Below are 19,696 nucleotides of genomic sequence, written 5' to 3'. Positions count from 1 at the left end.
TGCTGCTTGATGCCTGACAGGGAGAGTTTATCTCACTGCAGAGTCACAGGTCTGACCTGGCTGGCAGCCTCTGCCTGCTGCAGGAGAGCCACAGATGTGGCAAAGTGTGATGCAACTTCCCAAAGTCTCCTGTGACACGTGCTTTGCACTGTCACCCCTGGGCTGTCAGGACTCCTGGGACACTGGAGCTCTGAGGGAAAGGAGGAAAAGGATAAAACATTTATATAAGCTGGCAGTAAAGTGCAGTGTCTTTAGGTTTGAATTTGGCCTGTGTCTTCCCAGGGTTTGCTTTTGCAGTAGAGGAATTTTATAAATGGATCCAGGTGTGGCTGCAGGAGCTGCAGTGGCTGTGGTGTGTCCCGTGGGAGTTGGCTCCACTCATCTTTTTCTCAAAAAAAAGTGGAAATATTCCTCTACAGTGGTGTTACCTTCCACTGGGGCAATGGCAGCTGTTTGGCAGACCTCTAGTGCCACCCACAACTCCAAGGAAAATGTGTTTGCTTCACTGGGAGCAGGTCCTCAGCCAGGGAGGAGTTTGGAGGAAGCTGGTGGTGCCCACTGGGAACGAATCCTCAGTCAGGGGGTGAATTTGGGGGTGCCCAGCTGTGTGCCTGTGCAGGGGCAGCACCCAGGGCTCCGGGGCAGCAGAGGCTGAGCTCCCTGGAGCTGAGCAGAAGCTGAGTCCCTGGAGCTGGGGAGCACAGGCTGAGCCCCTGGAGCTGAGTCCCTGGAGCTGAGCCCCTGGAGCTGGAGCTGAGCCCCTGGAGCTGGAGCTTAGGCTGAGCTGGAGCTGGGGAGCACAGGCTGAGCCCCTGAAGCTGGAGCTGAGCTGAGCCCCTGGAGCTGAGCTTAGGCTGAGCCCCTGGAGCTGGGGAGCACAGGCTGAGCCCCCTGGAGCTGGAGCTGAGCCCCTGGAGCTGGGGAGCACAGGCTGAGCCCCTGGACTTGAGTCCCTGGAGCTGAGCCCCTGGAGCTGAGCACAGGCTGAGCCCCTGGAGCTGAGCCCCTGGAGCTGGGGAGCACAGGCTGAGCCCCTGGAGCTGAGCACAGGCTGAGCCCCTGGAGCTGGGGAGCACAGGCTGAGCCCCTGGAGCTGAGCCCCTCTGAGGCTCTCTGTGTGTTGCAGGACCCGGGCGACGTCGCGGGAGGAGAAGAACCTGCAGAGCTTCCTGGAGCAGCCCCGGGAGAAGTGGGTGGAGAGCGCCTTTGAGGTGGACGGGCCCCACTACTACACCGTGCTGGCCCTGCACGTGTGTCCCCCCGAGCGCTGGCGCGCCATCCGCGGGGACATCCTGCGCCGCCTGCTCGTCACCGCCCACGCGCGCGTGGTGTCCCCGGGAGGGGCCAGCAGGTCAGTGCCACCCCTGGCTGGGCACAGCACAGGGCACCACGGGCACAGAGCCACTGGGGTCATTGTCTCAGAGACACTGGGGTCACTGTCACAGAGCCCCATGGGGCACAGGCACAGAGCCACTGGGGTCACTGTCACAGAGACACTGGGGTCACTGTCACAGAGACACTGGGGTCATTGTCACAGAGACACTGGGGTCACTGTCACAGAGACACTGGGGTCATTGTCACAGAGACACTGGGGTCACTGTCACAGAGACACTGGGGTCACTGTCACAGAGCCCCATGGGGCACAGGCACAGAGCCCCACGGGCACTGGGGCACTGGCACAGGGCTTGTGTCACTCAGAGCCGCTCATGTCACAGGCACAGGCACTGAGCCACTCGTGTCACTGTCACTGAGCCCCACGGGCACTGGAACAGGCACAGAGCCACTGGGGTCACTGTCACAGAGCCCCACACGCCACTGGCACTGTCACAGAGCCACTGGGGTCACTGTCACACCTGCCCATGTCACTGTCACAGAGCCCCACGGTCACTGGCACAGGACTCATGTCACTGTCACACCCTTTCATGTCACTGTCACACCCACTCATGTCACTGTCAGAGAGCCACTCGTGTCATTGTCACACCCACTTGTGTCGCTGTCGCACCCACTCCTGTCACTGTTACAGAGCCACTGGGGTCACCATCAAGGAGCCACTTGTGTCACCATCACAGAGCCACTGGGGTCACTGTCACAGAGCCATTGGGGTCACTGTCACACCCACTCCTGTCACTGTCACACCCACTCCTGTCATTGTCACAGAGCCACTTGTGTTACTTTCACAGAGCCACTGGTGTCACTGTCCCACCTGCTCGTGTCACAGCCCCACTCACAGCCAATGGAGTGTGTGTAGTTTACACCAGCTGTCAGCCCCTCTGAGTAACCTTTGCACTCAGGGTTGTGGAGCTGCACAATCCCAGTCTGGCTTGGCTTGGGAGGGACCCTGAAACCCCCCCCAGTGCCACCCCTGCCATGGCAGGGACAGCCAGCACAGCCCAGAGACAGCCCAGCAGCCCAGGGACACCCAGGGACAGCCAGCACAGCCCAGGGACACCCAGGGACAGCCAGCACAGCCCAGAGACAGCCCAGCAGCCCAGGGACAGCCAGCACAGCCCAGGGACACCCAGGGACAGCCAGCACAGCCCAGGGACAACCCAGCAGCCCAGGGACACCCAGGGACAGCCAGCACAGCCCAGAGACAGCCCAGCAGCCCAGGGACAGCCAGCACAGCCCAGCAGCCCAGGGACAGCCAGCACAGCCCAGCAGCCCAGGGACAGCCAGCACAGCCCAGAGACAGCCAGCACAGCCCAGGGACAGCCAGCACAGCCCAGGGACAGCCAGCACAGCCCAGGGACAACCCAGCAGCCCAGGGACAGCCAGCACAGCCCAGAGACAGCCAGCACAGCCCAGGGACAGCCCAGCAGCCCAGGGACACCCAGGGACAGCCAGCACAGCCCAGGGACAGCCAGCACAGCCCAGGGACAGCCCAGCAGCCCAGGGACAGCCAGCACAGCCCAGGGACACCCCCAGAGCCCAGTTTGCTCTCAGCCTTGTCCAGCCTGGCCCTGAGTGGCTGCAGCTGCCCCCCAGGGCTGCTCTGAGCAGGAGATTTCATTCTGGAGTGGATCAATGAGCTGATCCATGGAAATGAAGCTTTTCCCTCTTCCTCCCCCAGCTCAGCACTCAGCCGTGAGCTGTCTGAGCTGTGCCTCATCCCTGTTTGCCTCCCTAAGGAAGCTCCTTCTGGGCCCTTTTGATCAGTGCTCCAGCCTCCCTCAAATAGAAAAATAGAAATAGAAGTCAAATGCCATTGCTTTTTAAAAAGAAAAAAATCAATAGCAGCTGTCAGGCACTTGAAGCACAAGAATAAGTGGCTGTGCCTGCCTGACAAAGGCACAATATTGCCAGAGAGGGAAAGGGAATTCCAGTTTCTGAAAGGATGATTTGAAATAGCTGTCATAATTAGGAATCAATTCATTATTATTCTAAGTCGCCTTAAAGGGCATTTTTATGCTGATGACATTAATTAGGTGTTTGATAAAGTCATTCCATTGTAGTTGCACAAACCCAGCATGAACCAGTGCTCTTGGAAAAGGCAGAGAGCCCTGAAAGGGCTCCTCCATTGATCCCTGTGCTGCTTTCAGGCTCCCCTGGCTCCTGTTTCCTATTTCCTGGGGGTCTGACAGACCCAGGGCATGTCCTGGAGCCTCAGGGGGTGCAGCAGAGCTAAGGCCAGGGTGGGTTTGCTGCTTTTTAAACCTCCCTGGATGTTCTGTTCCTTCCCCAAGCACAGGTGCTGCAATAAAAGCACTTTGGAACAGGCAGAGCCAGGAACTTCCAGCTAAAGCATCCAATGTCTGGAATTTCAGGGGAGCACACTCAGAAACTGCTCAGGAATTATGTCAAGGTTTATTCAAGGGCTTTCTTTAATCTCTGCAGACTAAGGGAGCACAAAGCCTCCCTCTGATAAAGCCTCTCAGAAACAGCAATATGGCAGTTCTGATTTCCAAGCTCTGTGCTTATTTATTCTTGTGGAAAATCAGGAAGAGGGTGATGGATGGTGAAAGGCTCTGCAGATAAGTGCCAATATCTTGAATTTGTAGGCTGAGGCAGAGAGGAAGCCACTGGCTGTGACACCAGGGTAATGTCTGCATTCAAAGCATTAAAATTAGCATTCCATGTTCAGGGTGTTGGCTGGGAGCAGCTCCATTCCCAGAGCACTGGGGTGAGGGCTGGGGACAGCCAAGGACTCACTGCTACCTGTGCATCTTAAAAAGGGACAGGAACCACTGCAGGAACCCCCAGTGTCTTTTAAAAAGGGACAGGAACCACTGCAGGAACACCTGGTGCTTCTCCAAAAAGGAACAGGAGTCACTGCAGGAACCCTAGAGCATCTCAGCAAGGCACAGGAAGCACTGCAGGGACCCCAGTGCATCTTAAAAAGGAACAGGAACCACTGCAGGAACCCCCAGAGCATCTTAAAAAGGGACAGGAACCACTGCAGGAACAACAGTGCATCTTAAAAAGAGACAGGAGTCACTGCAGGAACCCCAGTGCATCTTAAAAAGGAACAGGAACCACTGCAGGGACCCCAGAGCATCTTACAAAGGGACAGGAGTCACTGCATGAACCCCCAAGAATATCTCAGAAAGGAACAGGAGTCACTGCAGGAACCCCAGTGCACCTTAAAAAGGGGCAGGAACCACTACAGGAACCCCAGTGCTTCTTAAAAAGGGACAGGAGTCACTGCAGAACCTCCAGAGCATCTTAAAAAGGGACAGGAACCACTGCAGGGACCCCAGTGCTTCTCCAAAAAGCTGAGGATCTGCTGATCTTAACCCTCCTGTAAATCCTGGGAAGGGCAGGAGGGCTCTGCATTCCCTCATCCCAAGGCAGCAAATCCCACCCATGGGGAGGTGCCCATGCAGCTCCTCAGCTGGGCCAGCCAGGGTCACACAGATTTGGGGAGAATTGAGCCAAAAAAGGCTTCTGGCTCTGCCAGGAGGGGTGGTACCACAGGAACCAGGGGGAGATGCTCAGCACCTCCCTTGTTTTGGTAACACTTCCTATTTAAACCCAAAGATGAAATTCCCAGAATGGATCTCAATTCTGAGTTTTTGTAAATACAACTTACAGATCCCAAAGAACTGAATCAAGCATTTATTGTTACTGAACCATAAATTCTGGCTAAAAATCCTGGTTTTCAGTGCAGCTTTCACATGGAATTGGGGAGGAAAAGCCCATTTTGATTGTTTTCCCTTTGCTCCCCACTGTGACCTCTCTAAAACACCCCAGAGGGAAGGCAGGCTTGCCCAGAGTGTGGCTTTGTGCTTTGTCCTGTCCAGCTGCAGGAGTGAAACCAGCAGCTCCTGCATGGAGCAGCTGCTCCTCAAGGTAACTCCCAGCCCTAACCCACAAGGGCCTTTTAGTTTTCAATTAAAGGAGCAGACTGCAATTAGATCAAACCCATTGACATGAAAGGAGAAGTCTGGCTTGCAGGATTTGGGAGGCCAGAATTAGCCTCGCTCGGAGTCTCTTCATCCCATGGAAATTTAGTCACCTTTACTAATTGGTTTTCCTTTAAATAATTAAGCTGAGCTGCCTGAGCAGGCTGCCACCAACTCAGATGTCTGTTTTAAGGGCACACACACACAAATGGAGCTTTTTAATAAGAGCAGCACAATGTTCATTTCCCCCCAGAAAAGCCCAGGCTGGGGCAGTTGCAGTGGGAGCCCGTTTGTGTTGTGACTCCTGGGTGCACAAAAAATGGATTTTTGTTTTTCCAAAGCTCTGGAGTGTTGAGCAGGAAGCAGCACGTGATGGAGCAGATGTACCTGAGCAGCACAGGCACAGAAATTCCAAAGCCATGAGAGCTGCTGGCAGGAGGCTCCTCCTTGCCAGAACCTGTTTGTGATTAATCCTGCAGGCTTTGGGAGCTGCTGTCCCAGCACAGCTCTGCACCTTTTAGGGCATTCCTGCTGCTCCAAACCCAGGTGCTGGATTTCCAGAAGTCCTTTCCTGGCAGGAGAATAACCAAGGATATATTAAATGGAAATTCCTCCATTTCTTCAAGAGATTTCCCTCAGAGTCTTGCAGAAATGCTTTTATGAGTTGGAAGCACAAAGCTGTTGTGTCATTGATACCCCCTGGATTTGGTCATTCCTTTAGGAATCTGCTGCAGTGACACACAAACAAGGGCTGTACATTGTTTTTCCCATTTTGCTGTTGATTTCCTGTGTAGTCTCAGCCCTTCAGTTCCTCTGTGCTCGTTTCCCTCCATGGAAGGAGGTTTGGCTGGCAGGGCTGCCCTGGTCACAGCACATCCCCAGGTGCCCAAAGCTTCCTGGAACACCCAGCCAGGCTCACTGAGAGCCCTCCCTGCTGTCACTGCTGGGCTCTGGCTGCTCCTGCTGCCCTGCTGCCATCAGGGGGGTACCAAAGCCCCATCATGTTGGGTTTGTTGTTGCTGGAATGGCTCCCAAGGTATTAAAAAGTATTTTTTCCCAGCCCCATGCACAAAGAAAAAGTCGAGATTCCTCATCTCTGCTTTTCAAGGTTGTTTATTTTCTCTTATCTGTTACGTTCCTCCTCTGACCTGCTGAGATCTGTCCAGCAGATCAGGTTGTGGCACACTGACACCCTTGGGATGATGTTGGCTTTTTATACCAAGAACTAGGTGTGCTTTATTGACAATAATTTTCCAATACTTATCACCTATGTTAGACAGTCTATCTCTATTCTAAACAAATCAAACAGTGTCACCATCACAGCAGAAGATGGAGGACAAGAAGGAGAAGGAGAAAGACAGGACATGCCCAGATTCCTCCATTTTGCCTCTTGAACCCCCATTCTAAAAACCCCAAAATTCTACTTTTTCACCCTGTGATAAATTCACTATCATTCTACTCAAACTCTTGTGGCTTGTACATCTTCACACAAAGTTGGGAATTGTTTCCATGGGTTAAAACTGAAGGCACAGGTGTTTGTGACTCTGTGCCAAGGTCTCTGAGCCCCCTGCCAGGGTCTGGAGCCTCCAGGGCAGCCAGAGGGATGCTCTGGGTTCCTCACCATGACAGAAAGATTACCTGAGTGATAACTGACCTGCTTTCCCTCCCCAGACTGACAGACAAGGCAGTGAAGGAATACGCCACGTACCGCTCGGGGCTGCTCTTCTGGGCCCTCGTGGATCTCATCTACAACATGTTCAAGGTAAGGAGAGCCCTGCAGCTCCTCTGCAGCACCTCCAGCTCAGCCCCACTTCAGCTTTCCTACCTGAGCCATGCCATGAGCTTGAAATTGAAATCAAAATTTGAAACCCCTCTCTCCAAGGTCCTTGGAAATGGAACTTCACAGGATCCCAGGATGGTTTGGGTGGGAAGGGACCTTAAAGCTCATCCCATCCCACCCCTGCCATGGCAGGGACACCTTCCACTGTCCCAGGCTGCTCCAAGCCCTGTCCAGCCTGGCCTTGGGCACTGCCAGGGATCCAGGGGCAGCCACAGCTGCTCTGGGCACCTGCCCACCCTCCCAGGGAAGGGTTTTTCCTTCTTTTTCCTTCTGCACCTTGTAAAAGCAGAAAGGCCACAAGAAGCTGCCTGTGCCCATTGAAGCCCTGGCAGTTCAGTAGCTGAAGAACTGAGAGACTTCTCCAGCTGGCAGCACTCCTGTATTGTGTATTTATTTACTTCTCCTGTTCATTGTTCATGGAAGGAAGGACATTCCAGGCCGTGCCAGGGAAGTGGTTGGGTGAGGAAGGAGCCAGGGACAGACAGAAACCTGCAGCTTGCAGAGAGGGCTCAGTGCTCAGGGTGAGAGAATGCCTGGGACCTTGTTTCATCCTGCAGAAAAGGATCATGAAGTTGCAGTCGGGGAATTTCCTCCTCTCTTGGTTGTTTGCAGGAGCCAGGGATGGAAATCCAGGAGCAATGGGAGAAGGCACCAGGGTTTGCAGTAATTTTTTTTTTTTAATTAACTCATTCTTTTGGCCTGATTTGGTGTGTTTGTGCCCTGCCAGAAGGTGCCTACCAGTAACACAGAGGGAGGCTGGTCCTTCTCTCTGGCTGAGTTCATCAGACACAACGACATGCCCATCCACGAGGCTGCAGACAAGGCCCTGAAAACCTTCCAGGAGGAGTTCATGCCAGTGGAAACCTTTTCTGAGTTTTTGGATGTGGCTGGTGAGTGTTTGCCTGACCTTTTATAGGCTGCCTTGTGCAGCTGGTGCCTGGAGCCAGCAGCATTCCTGACACTGCTGCAGCTCCTGGGGAGGGGAAGGGAGAGGAGGATCAGGATCCCAAACTGCTGGGACACTCACCTGAGGCAGGAAAACCTGCCCCCTGCCCTGTGACACATCTGGAGCACAGCTGGAGGCTGGTTTGGGGCTCTGTGGCTGCTGAGCAGATGGGACCTGCAGCAGGTGGGTGCAGCCAGAGCTGCTCCCCCTGGGTTTTGGTGCCTCCAGGAGTCAGGAGATGCTGAAAACCTGCAGGGAAGCTGGAGCTGCTCTTTCCTCTCTCAAAACCTTCCCCAGGCCAGTCTGTCACTGCCCAGCACAGGGAGCAGAGCTGGGGAGCCCCAGAACAGCTACATGTGGATTCAGTGTTTGAATAAATTCACATTTCAGTCCCTCCTGCTCCTGCACCCAGCAGGGTCTGCCCTGCTCGTGTCCAGCCCTAAAATAACCCTGCAGCTGTCAGTGGCTCACACATGGCCCAGCACAAATCCCTGGGCAGGACCAGCAGGGGCTGATCCTTCTCTCTGCCTTCTTGTGTTCAAAGGACTCTTGTCAGAAATCAATGATCCTGACAGCTTCCTCCAGGACCTCCTGAACTCCATCCCCTGAGCTGCCAGCACGGAGAAGCTTTGGGCACTGCTTGCCTTCCACCCTCTGTGTCCCTCCTCGTGCAGTCTGTCCCTTTCCCAAGGAGTGCTGCAGTTTTTTGTTGGAATATTTTTTGTTTTGTTTCCTTTTTTTGTTTTGTTTTGTTTTGTTTTTATTTTCTACAATTTTTCTTCATGGAGTGATTTGAAATTTAGATTTGTTTTATCTTGTGTTTCAGCGCTTCTATCTGTAAAGCCTTGTGCATTCAAAGCTGTTTGAAAGAACTTGTACAGAGAGGAATCCAAACCAGTAAATCCTAATGCTTTAGTGTGCACCTCTTTGAAGTTAAATAAAGAGAACAAATGGGTAAGATGGGCTTGAGTAGTGCTTGAACCAGGCAGGACCTGAGTGCCGAGGTGTTCCTCACATTTCCTCACATTTCCCTGCAGAGCTGCTGCTCTGTCCAGGCCTGGGAGCCCCAGGGAGCAGCTGGGCACTGCCTGCAGCCCTGGCAGGGTCTGAGTGGGGCTGGAGCCTCAAGGCTCTGCAAGGAGCCTTCCCTTCCCTTCCCTTCCCTTCCCTTCCCTTCCCTTCCCTTCCCTTCCCTTCCCTTCCCTTCCCTTCCCTTCCCTTCCCTTCCCTTCCCTTCCCTTCCCTTCCCTTCCCTTCCCCTTCCCCTTCCCCTTCCCCTTCCCCTTCCCCTTCCCCTTCCCCTTCCCTTCCCTTCCCTTCCCTTCCCTTCCCCTTCCCCTTCCCCTTCCCCTTCCCCTTCCCCTTCCCTTCCCTTCCCTTCCCCTTCCCCTTCCCCTTCCCTTCCCAAACCTTCCCAAACCTCCCCTTCCTTCCCTTCCTCAGTTCTGCTGACACCTGGTGAGGCTGCAATCCAATAAAGCTTCCCTGGCTTCCTCATCTCTGTTTGAACTTGAATTCCCCAGCACAGCCCCAGCCCAGAAATAACAATAACAATAATAATAACAATAATTTAGAGGCTGAATAACTCCCCAGCCCTTTGGTGCCTGGTGTTGGTGCTGGGATTGGCAATTAGCAGAGGGGTGAAGGTGCAGTGTTTGTGTTCTCACCTCTGGGCTGGTGTCACCCCTGGCAGCTGCAGGGAGGAGGAGCTGGGCAGGAACTGCCCCAGGGGCTCTGCTTGGTGCCCACAGGGGCTGGGCAGGAACTGCCCCAGGGGCTCTGCTTGGTGCCCAGAGGGGCAGGGCAGGAGCTGCCCCAGGGGCTCTGCTTGGTGCCCACAGGGGCTGGGCAGGGCAGGAACTGCCCCAGGGGCTCTGCTTGGTGCCCACAGGGGCTGGGCAGGGCAGGAGCTGCCCCAGGGGCTCTGCTTGGTGCCCAGAGGGGCAGGGCAGGGCAGGAGCTGCCCCAGGGGCTCTGCTTGGTGCCCACAGGGGCAGGGCAGGGCAGGAGCTGCCCCAGGGGCTCTGCTTGGTGCCCACAGGGGCTGGGCAGGGCAGGAGCTGCCCCAGGGCTCTGCTTGGTGCCCACAGGGGCTGGGCAGGGCAGGAACTGCCCCAGGGCTCTGCTTGGTGCCCCAGAGGGGCTGGGCAGGGCTGATGTCTCTGCCTGGCCCTGGGAGTGCAGGAGGGGCTGCTGTGGATTTGGCTCTTTGGAGCAGCAGCCCTGCACCTCTGCTGGCCTGGAACCACAGCAGAGAGCAGGCACAGCTCTGGGGGAGCCCTGCAGAGCCAACAGAGCCTGCTCCAGACTGAGCTGGGCTGCTCAGGGTGGCTGCAGAGTCCTGGGGCAGCCTGGGCAGTGCCAAAGCCCCCAGAGCTGCCCCAGTGCTGGGAGCAGCCCCCAGGGCCTGGGCTGTGCTGCTCAAGGCCCTCAGCACGGTCAGGACTGAGCCCTCACCGTGTTCTGGCTCTGCCATTTGTGGAACAGGGCTGGGGAAGGTGTGGGAGCTGCAGGAGCACCAGGCTGCCTCCCTGCCTCCCTTCCCTGCTCAGGGTCTGTGCTGGCCAGAGCAGCTCTGGTGCCCCCAGCTCTGCCAAGGGCAGCTGGGTTCCCTTGGCTCCTGCCAAAGGAAAACCCCCCTGAGCAGCCCAGGGGTGTTGGCACTGCCCAGGCTGCCCCAGGACTCTGCAGCCACCCTGAGCAGCCCAGCTCAGTCTGGAGCAGGCTCTGTTGGCTCTGCAGGGCTCCCCCAGAGCTGTGCCTGCTCTCTGCTGTGGTTCCAGGGCAGCAGAGGTGCAGGGCTGCTGCTCCAAAGAGCCTCCAAATCCACAGCAGCCCCTCCTGCACTCCCCAGCTCAGGCTGGGAATGCACTTGTGGCTGTGCCCCTCTTGTGCTGGCCCAGATCTGCTGTCAGAGCGATTCAGGAGCTGCAGGAGCTCCCAGCAGGCAAACCCTGAGTTCCTCCCTCAGCTGGGGCAGAGCCTCAGGGCTCCCAGCAGCACAACCTGGGCCCTGCTCAGCATCAGGGACACCAAGGAGGGGGCACCTCAGAGGCAGCTTTGGAACTGTTCTTGCAAAAGCTCCCCAGAGCTGTCCTGGGTGCTCTGCAGACGCCCAAAGATGGATTTTGGAAAATAAATGGACAATAAAGGTGGTGCAAGCAGTGCTCCCTGCCCAGGGCTGTGGTTTAGGGCTGGAGAGAAGGTGGGAACATCCTGACAGTGCTGGGGAGCAGAAGGGCCTGGGAGGGACTGAGGGTGACAATAACACCCCCAACAGAGCTGGGGAGGGACAAGAACCAAAGGGAAGTGGTTTGGAAAGTTCAGCTGGTCCAGGCCACACAGAGAGGCTCCAAAGTTCTCAGTGCTGCACAAAGGCTCCAAAATCCCCTGGGCTGGGAGGTCAGCAAATACTTTGGGGAGTTTGTTTTAATTAAGAAGACTGAGGGAAGATGCCTCAGAATGGTTGAAATTACTCAAAGTGATGAACTGAACCATGAGCTGAACAACAGAGAGTCAACCCCCTCTCCAAAAAAATTAATTTATTTGCCAGAGACATTATTTGGGGGAAAGAAGCCCTTGGTGGTGCAGGAGAGGCTGGGTGAGCTGTGGGGTTGCTTTGAACCTGACTGTGGGCAGAGCTCCTCAAATTTCTGACATCCCTGCGCTGGGTTGGGCTGCAGGATTTAATTAATGTGGGGCTTAATTAACCGTGGGGAGAGCAGGGAGCTGCTGCCCCCCCCAGCTGCTGAGGTGACACAGAGCCCTGAGCTCCCCTGGCTGCTCTGTGCTGCTTTCCCTGCCCTGGAATTCCCTTTGCCAGCTCAGCTCAGGGCCTGCCCTGCTCCTCTGCCCACCCAAATCTCCTGTTTGTCTCTCTGCAATTCCCTGGAAATGTTTTCAGAAAGGCAGGGCTGGAGCTGCTGCCCATAAACACAGCGAGTTCCAGTGCCACAAAACATCCCCTGGGCTTTTTCCAGTGGAGGAAAAAGAATTTCCTCCCTGGACCTGATCTGTGGCACCTTCCAGGACACGGCAGGGCTCGAGGGACGTGGTGGGGACATCCTGGGGCTGCAGTGCCCCAGAGCTGGATGGAATCCCACATTTTCCTCCAGGTTCTGCAGGATTGATGGTCTGGCCATGCTGCTGGAGCCTGCAGGCTCTGGGTGCACACTGGGAATCCTACAGGGCAAATCCTACAGGGCAAATCCCATGGGGTGAATGCTGCAGGGCTCCACACTCTCGGATTTTTGGTTGATAATTGCTGTCCCCAGATGTGCAGGGTGTCTCTGTTTCTGTCTCTGCTTCGGCCCGTGCAACTGAAGAACGAGTCTGGACTCCTCACTTTTCGGTCTTCAGGTTGTTTATTAATTCTTATCTATGAAATTTTCTTTCTGCCCAGCTGAGATCTGCTCAGCCAGGCAGCCACAGGCACTCTGTGTTGTCCTTTTATACTACAAACTACGTATAACATATTTACACTGAATTCCCAATACCCATCACCTGTGTTAGACAGTGCACTTCTACTCTAAACCAATCCCAAAGTGCCAACATCACTGCAGAAAATGGGGAACAAGAAGAAGAAGAAGAAAGGCTGGACACGCCCAGATTCCTCCATCTTGTCCCCATAAGCCCCATACCAAAAATCCTAAAATCTACATTTTCACCCTGTGATCATTTTATTGTTATACTATTTGAACCTCTGTGACTTTCAGGTCCTCATACAAAGCTGGCAACTTGCTCCAGGGGTCACAATCAAATCCCCAGGTGCTCTGGGCAGCATCCCAGGGTCTCTGAGCCCCTCAGTGGGGTCCTGGCAACTCTGGACACCCAGAGGGATGCGCTGAGCTCTGACACCTCCCTTTGGGGCAGCCCTGGGCTGGTTCCTGCTCAGGGCACAGCCCAGGGACCCTCCAGGGACACAAAGGAGCTCAGAGCCACCAATTCCAGGCTCCCAAATTCACGTCTGGTGTGCCCAGGCAGGTTTGGAGCTGCTCTGGGAGAGCCCCATGAGAGCCCCCCTGCAGCCCCAGGAGGCTCCCAAGGCACCAGAGACCTCCTGAGGTTGGAAGGAGCCACCCCTGGTCGTGTTTGGGCTCCCTGGTAGGAAAATCAGATTGGCCTTGACTCTGTTCCCATGCAGGTGGGGCTGAGTCACAGCTCAGGTGTGAGGGATCAAGGATTGGGGATAAACAAGCTCTGAGCTCACAGGAGGGCTGGAAAAGGGTCCTGGGTGCATTGAGGACAAAATCACCTCAGGGACATCACCCGTGGCACTCCATGTTGATGGCAAAACCAGGGGCAGCCCCCTGAACTCCAGGAATGGTCACTCCCTTCTTTCCAATAGGGAAAAAAAATTATTGAATCCCTATTTGCAGATTTCTTTTCAGGATTGATCCCAGCCCTTCACATCAGCAGCTGGGGAGGAACCAGCTCCAGCCCTTTATCCAAACCCTGGGATCAGCAGGGATCCCCCTCCTCTCCCAAGGAGAAGTTTTTGGGGAAAATTCTCCATCAAATGGTACAAAGGACACGTGGAGGGGAGGCCCCTGTGCTGTGCTTTCACTCCAGGCAGGTTGGGGACCTTCAGGCATTGCCCCCAAAGAGGTTCTGGGGTGTGTGAGGAGCTCTGGATGTGCCTCTGGGAGGATTTTATTTTCCTGGTGCTTGTTAAACCTTCCTGAGCAGGATCCTCCCGTGCTTGGTGCTGTTCCTGCAGGTCCCAGGTGTGGAGTGGGAATCACAACCTCCCTCCTGTCCCACAGAGATTTTCTCCCTCACCCACAGAGCCCAGGGGGGATCAGACACGTTCCTGCTCCCTGATCCTCACCCTTGGATGCTGCAGAGCCTTCCTGCCCCTTCCCTTCCCCCTGGGAGCACCAGGAGCTCACAGTGCTCCAAAACTCAGAGTTTTCCTTCTGGGGAGGAGGAAAGGAATCCCCACCCCGGCACTCCTCAGCCTGACTCAGCCTGGTCCCTTCCCTTGGGAACTCAGCCCTGTGTGGGTGAATCACGGGGCTGTGCAGAGCCCAGCCAAGGCTGGAGCAGCCCTGGGGCACCCAGAGATGTCCCTGGAGCTGAGGAGAGCTGGGAATGGTGACAGAGCCCAGCCCTGCCTCTGCTGGGGCTGCTGCACAGGGGGAATGTGCTGGAATTGCTTTGCCACTGGAGAATCAGGATGACACTTCCCTGCAGCCCTTCTCCAGTGGGTGTGTGACATTCATCAGGGCAAATATTGAGTAGAAATTGGAAAAATTCAGGTGTTTGTGCTTGAAGTTCAGCTTTGATATATAGAGAGAGGCTGAGCTTTAAAAATAAACAAACATCAAGGTCACCATGTTTAGTCTTGGCTGCTCCTGCCAGGGATGTCGGATCTGACTCCTTCCCCACCTTTCCCTGCCGTGCTACCCCAAGGGAAAAAATGATAAAAAAAATAAAACAAAAAATGATAAAAAATTATAGAATATTAAAGGGAAAGGCAAAAAATTATTAAAAATGAACCCAAAACTCAGCTGGATTTTCCCAGCTGCTGACCACGGGGCTCTGCAGGAGGATGAAAGAGATGTTTGGATTTGGGAGAGGAGGGCAGGGCAGGGACAGCCTCTCATTAAAGGGCTCTGGGTCCGAGTGCCTCAGAGAGGGAGATCCCTGCCCTAATGAAGATAACCCGATAATTGCTGTCATTAACCACAGCCCCGCTTCTGCTTTCCCAGGTTTGGTGCCAGCAGCGCCTCAGCCACCCCAGCACCTGCCCTGGGCTGGGACAGGAGACTGGGATGGGGGGATCGGGGTGGGGGATCGGGATGGGGGATTGGGATGGGGGATCGGGATGGGGGATCGGGATGGGAGATTGGGATGGGGGATCGGGATGGGGGATCGGGATGGGGATGGGGAATTGGGATGGGGAATCGGGATGGGGAATCGGGATGGGGAATCGGGATGGGGAATCGGGATGGGGAATTGGGATGGGAAAGGGCTCAGGGTGGAGCCTGGAGCCCTCTGGGCTCGGCCCCGGTGACAGCCCCGTGTTCATCCCGTGTTCATCCCGTGCTCAGCCCGTGCTCAGCCCGGGTGGGTTCGGGGCTGTCCGTGCGTGTCCCGGCCCGGAGCAGTTCGAGTTTTCCAGCTCGGTGTCCTTATTTGGGACTCCCCGCGGCTCCATCCCCGCGGCTTCTCCCGGCCGCGCTTTTTAATCCCATTTAACGAGCGGACCCAGCAGCATCCTGTAATTATCGCTAACGCTTGATGGCAGCCAGCCCATGGCCGGGGGTGACACCGGGCACCGAGGGTGGCACCGGAGCCCCGCTCACCGCCCCGGCCCCTCCTGCAGCAGCTTCGGCAGCTCCGGCCGGGGCTGCACCCGAGCTCCGACCCCGCGGAACCAGAGCGGGGAGCCGGGAAAGGAGGGAGGGAACCGCGGGAGGAGCCGCTCCAAAGCGCCGGGACACACGGCAGTGACACCGCGGGGAGCATCCCCGGGGCCGGGGGGACCCGAGAGCTCCAGGGGAGATGTGTCCATGTCCCTGCGGGTGCTCCAGATGCGCTGTCCCCACTCAGGACAAACCCTCGTGTCCCTGTGAGTGCTCCAGGTGTGATGACCCCTCCCCCGGACAAGTCTCCGTGTCCCTGTGAGTGCCCCAAATGAGATGTTCCCCCTCAGGACCACCCCCGGTGTCCCTGTGAATGCTCCATGTGTGATGTCCCCTCCCACAGCCAGGTCCCCGTGTCCCTGTGAGTGCCCCAGGTGTGATGTCCTGGTGTCCCTGTGGGTGCTCCAGGTGTGATGTCCCTCCTCGGGACAAATCCCAGTGTCCCTGTGAGTGCCCCAGTGGTGCTGTCCCCTCTCAGGGCAGGTCCCCGTGTCACTGTGAGTGCTCCAGGTGTGATGTCTCCCCTCAGGACAAACCCCGGTGTCCCTGTGAGTGCCCCAGGTGCGATGTCCCCTCCCCCGGACAGGTCCCGGTGTCCCTGTGAGTGCTTCAGGTAAAATGTCCTGGTGACCCTGTGAGTGCCCCGGGTAAGATGTCCCCTCTCAGGACAGCCCCCCCGGTGTCCCTCGGGGTGTCCCCGTGTCCCCTCCCCGGGCCAGCCCCGCTGTCCCTGCCGGGGACGCTCGGGCAGCCCCAGCCCCGCATTCCCGATCACGCCCCGATCCCTCACAGCTCCCACCGGGACGTTTTTCTGCTTCCCGTGTCCTGCAAAACCTGTCAGGCTAAAACCCCAAGCAAGGAACAGAACCAGCCAATGGCTTCTGGAGGGGAGGCTTGGACAGGGAGTTTAAAATAAATCCCAATTCAACTTAGTGATCGGAGCTTTGGGCGCCGCTCAATCCAGCAAAGTTTGGGGCGACAACAAGACAGGAATCATTTATTCTGTCAATTTAAAACCATTCTGCAGCTGAGTTCATCCGTCCGTGCTCCCGCGAAGGCGGAATTGGAGCGTTTGGGGCTGGGCACGCCCGGGTCCCGCAGCGCATCCCGGGCCGGTCCCGGAGCCGCTGCCGGAGCGATCCCGCCCGGGGCAGCCCCGGGCCGCCTGTCCGGGCCCGTCCCGCATATTTGCCGCGTTACTCAGGGCGGGCGAAGTGTTTGGTTCCTAAGGAAGCAGAGAGCGCTGCCGCCGCCGTCTCCAGGGAATCTGCGGCGCGCCCCGAGCGCGGATGCTCCGCGGCACCTTCATCCCCTCCTTCATCCTCTCCTTCACCTCCTCCTTCATCCCCTCCTTCATCCCCTCCTTCATCCCCTCCTTCATCTCCTCCTTCATCCCCTCCTTCATCCCCTCCTTCATCCCCTCCTTCATCCCCTCCTTCACCTCCTCCTTCATCCCCTCCTTCACCTCCTCCTTCATCTCCTCCTTCATCTCCTCCTTCACCTCCTCCTTCATCTCCTCCTTCATCTCCTCCTTCACCTCCTCCTTCATCCCCTCCTTCATCCCCTCCTTCACCTCCTCCTTCATCTCCTCCTTCACCTCCTCCTTCATCCCCTTCGCGGCTTTGTTTGCAAAACACTGACAGCTCTCCATGGAGATCAGCCCGCCGGGCTGGGCCGGTCCCTCCCGCGCATCCCCGGCCCGGGGCTGTGCCAGAGCATCCTCCCTCCTATTGCTGGGTCTGTTTGTGCTGCTGACCCCCCAAAACCCAAAAATGCGGGTAAATGAGGGTTTGTGAGTGCAGGAACCAGCATGTCGCCCTGATTTTTTAACATTTTCTAAGCCTTCTGATATTGATATTCTTGTAACAAACTTTCTCACACACTTTCTGTAAATAATTCATTGTTTTGCATTCCTTTATAGAGAAGGAGAAAGTTGATGGACTGTTGGTCTGTCCAGTGTCATTGGAGAGGTGGCACTGTCACCCTCCAATCCACTGTCACTTTTAGAAATCTATAAATGTTACAGTCAAAAGATAAACTTCCCTTTTTCTTCACCTTGAGAACAGCGGTGTGCGCTTGTGTTCTTTAGTGTCCTATAGCGACACAGGAACGAGCCTGTTGCCCTGATTTTTTAAGATTCTCTAAGCCTTCTGATGTTTACATTATTGTAACAAACTTTCTCACACACTTTCTGTAAATAACTCATTGTCTTGCATTCTTTTATGGAAGAAGAGAAATTTGATGGGCTGTTAGATTGTCCAGTGTCATTGGAGAGGTGGCACTGTCACCCTCCTATCCACTGTCACTCTTAGAAAACTATAAATGTTAGAGTCAAAAAATAAACTTCCCTTTTTTGCCTTGAACAGCGGTGTGTGTGTGCCCATCGTGCTGTTTCGTGTCCTGCAGTGACAATGGCAGGAGGTGCCGGGTTTGGGTTTCGGCAGCGGCTCCTCCGTCCCTGAGCTGCCGGGACAGGGAGGGGACAAAGCCGGGGAGCAAACACGGCCTGGGGAGGAGAAACCTCCTTTAAAGGCAGAAAGGTGCGGGGAGGAGGAGAAGCTGCTGCCCTGTGGGACTCATCCCTCCCACGCACTGCCAGCGGCACAAACGCCTCCGAGCCCGGGTGGAGACCCTGGCACCATCCAAAGGTTCCTGAATGGCACCACCCGGGGCTGACCCGGGTCACCCTTCCCGGCCGGTGACACCCGGAGGGCCTGGCCCTGGTGGCACCATCGGGCTTTCGGTGGTGCTGAGTCAGCTCCGGGGCTGTGCCCGGCTCTGTGCCCACCCACAGGCTCCGGGGCTGTGCCCGGCTCTGTGCCCACGAGCTGTGCCCATTCAAGGGCTCCGGAGCTGTGCCCAGCTCTGCCCATCGTGCCCGGGCAGGGCAGGGCAGCTCCTGCCCCCTTCCCACCGGAGCTGCTGGGCTGGGAGAGGCTTTGCTGCCAAAATCCCAACCGGGATGGGACTGATGCCACCCCCTGTGACCGTGTTCAGAGGGGTCCGAGGATGAGGGAAGAGACGAGGATCTGACTCCGTGTTTCAGAAGGCTTGATTTATTATTTTATGATATATATTATATTAAAACTATATTAAAAGAATAGAAGAAAGGATTTCATCAGAAGCCTAGCTAAGAATAGAAAAAGAAAGAACGATAGCAAAGGCTTGTGTCTCGGACGGAGAGTCTGAGCCAGCTGACTGTGATTGGCCATTAATTAAAAACAACCACATGAGACCAATCCCAGATGCACCTGTTGCATTCCACAGCAGCAGATAATCATTGTTTACATTTTGTTCCTGAGGCCTCACAGCTTCTCAGGAGGAGAAATCCTAAGGAAAGGATTTTTCATAAAAGATGTCTGTGACAGCCCCCTGCTGATGCTCGTGCCCCATCACGGGCTCTGTGCTAAAACCCAACCATTTTGGGGTGGGCTGTTGAAGATTCTCCTGCTTTCAGACAAACAAACACCCTGAGCCAGGAAAGGTGCAAGGTGAGAGCCCCAGGGAGCCACCCCAGCCCCAGGTGCACCTCTGGTCCCTCAGACAGCAGCACTGAGGTGGAGCTGATGCCTCAGCCTTTCATATATTTATTTAAGATATTTTTTATTATTTGTATTTGCAGTTTGTAATTTGTACTATAACCCTGCAGTTCTTTAGTGTGTGACTCCAAACCCCACACGCAGTGCCAGCTGCTGTTCCCCCGTTTGGGGCAGACACAGCAATTCCTCTCCAGGCCTGGCACTCAAGGACACCTCACTGCCTCAGGCCCCCAGAGATTCAACAAAAGGGAGCTGGGGGAGCAAACTTGGGGTGAATGTGTTCATTAGCTGAAGCTGGAATTGGAGGATTCACCCCCAATATGCAAATGGACCAAAGTTATAAAAGTGTGAAAACCCACGAGTGAGCCGTGGTTCATTTTTGGGTGCAGCCCCTGGGGCTTCCTGAGATGTACCTGAAACCCCTTCAATAAATAAATAATTTGCCTTGATTTTGTCTGGCTCTGTTTTCAGGCAATCCCACAAGCCCGAGGGAGGGTCAGGGGCTGCAGATTCACCTGATGTGAGAAATGAGAAAATGATGAGAAAATCCCGGCCCAGCAGGAGCCTCTGCAGTCACTGAGGGCATTTGGGGGCCTGGGGAGTTCTGTGGGTGTTGAACCAGAGGAATTTTGCTCATTTCAGAGGGAGGTTTGTGCAAA

The 19,696-nt window shown here is 55.6% G+C and overlaps 1 protein-coding gene across 1 annotated transcript in view; it reads left to right on the top strand.

The window, feature by feature from the left end:
- Positions 1-9,086, top strand: part of UBR4 (ubiquitin protein ligase E3 component n-recognin 4) — a 94,498-nt gene extending 85,412 nt beyond the window's left edge. The window contains exons 104-107 of the mRNA XM_059487321.1: positions 1,127-1,351; positions 7,014-7,104; positions 7,910-8,072; positions 8,673-9,086. Of these exons, the coding sequence (XP_059343304.1) occupies positions 1,127-1,351; positions 7,014-7,104; positions 7,910-8,072; positions 8,673-8,737 (544 nt within the window). The 3' untranslated portion in view covers positions 8,738-9,086. The remainder of the gene's footprint in view (positions 1-1,126; positions 1,352-7,013; positions 7,105-7,909; positions 8,073-8,672) is intronic.
- Positions 9,087-19,696: the final 10,610 nt, after the last annotated feature.

This window comes from Ammospiza nelsoni, chromosome 22, assembly GCF_027579445.1.
Source record: "Ammospiza nelsoni isolate bAmmNel1 chromosome 22, bAmmNel1.pri, whole genome shotgun sequence".
Taxonomy (NCBI): Eukaryota; Metazoa; Chordata; class Aves; order Passeriformes; family Passerellidae; genus Ammospiza; species Ammospiza nelsoni.
This window is presented reverse-complemented; position numbering and strand designations above follow the sequence as displayed.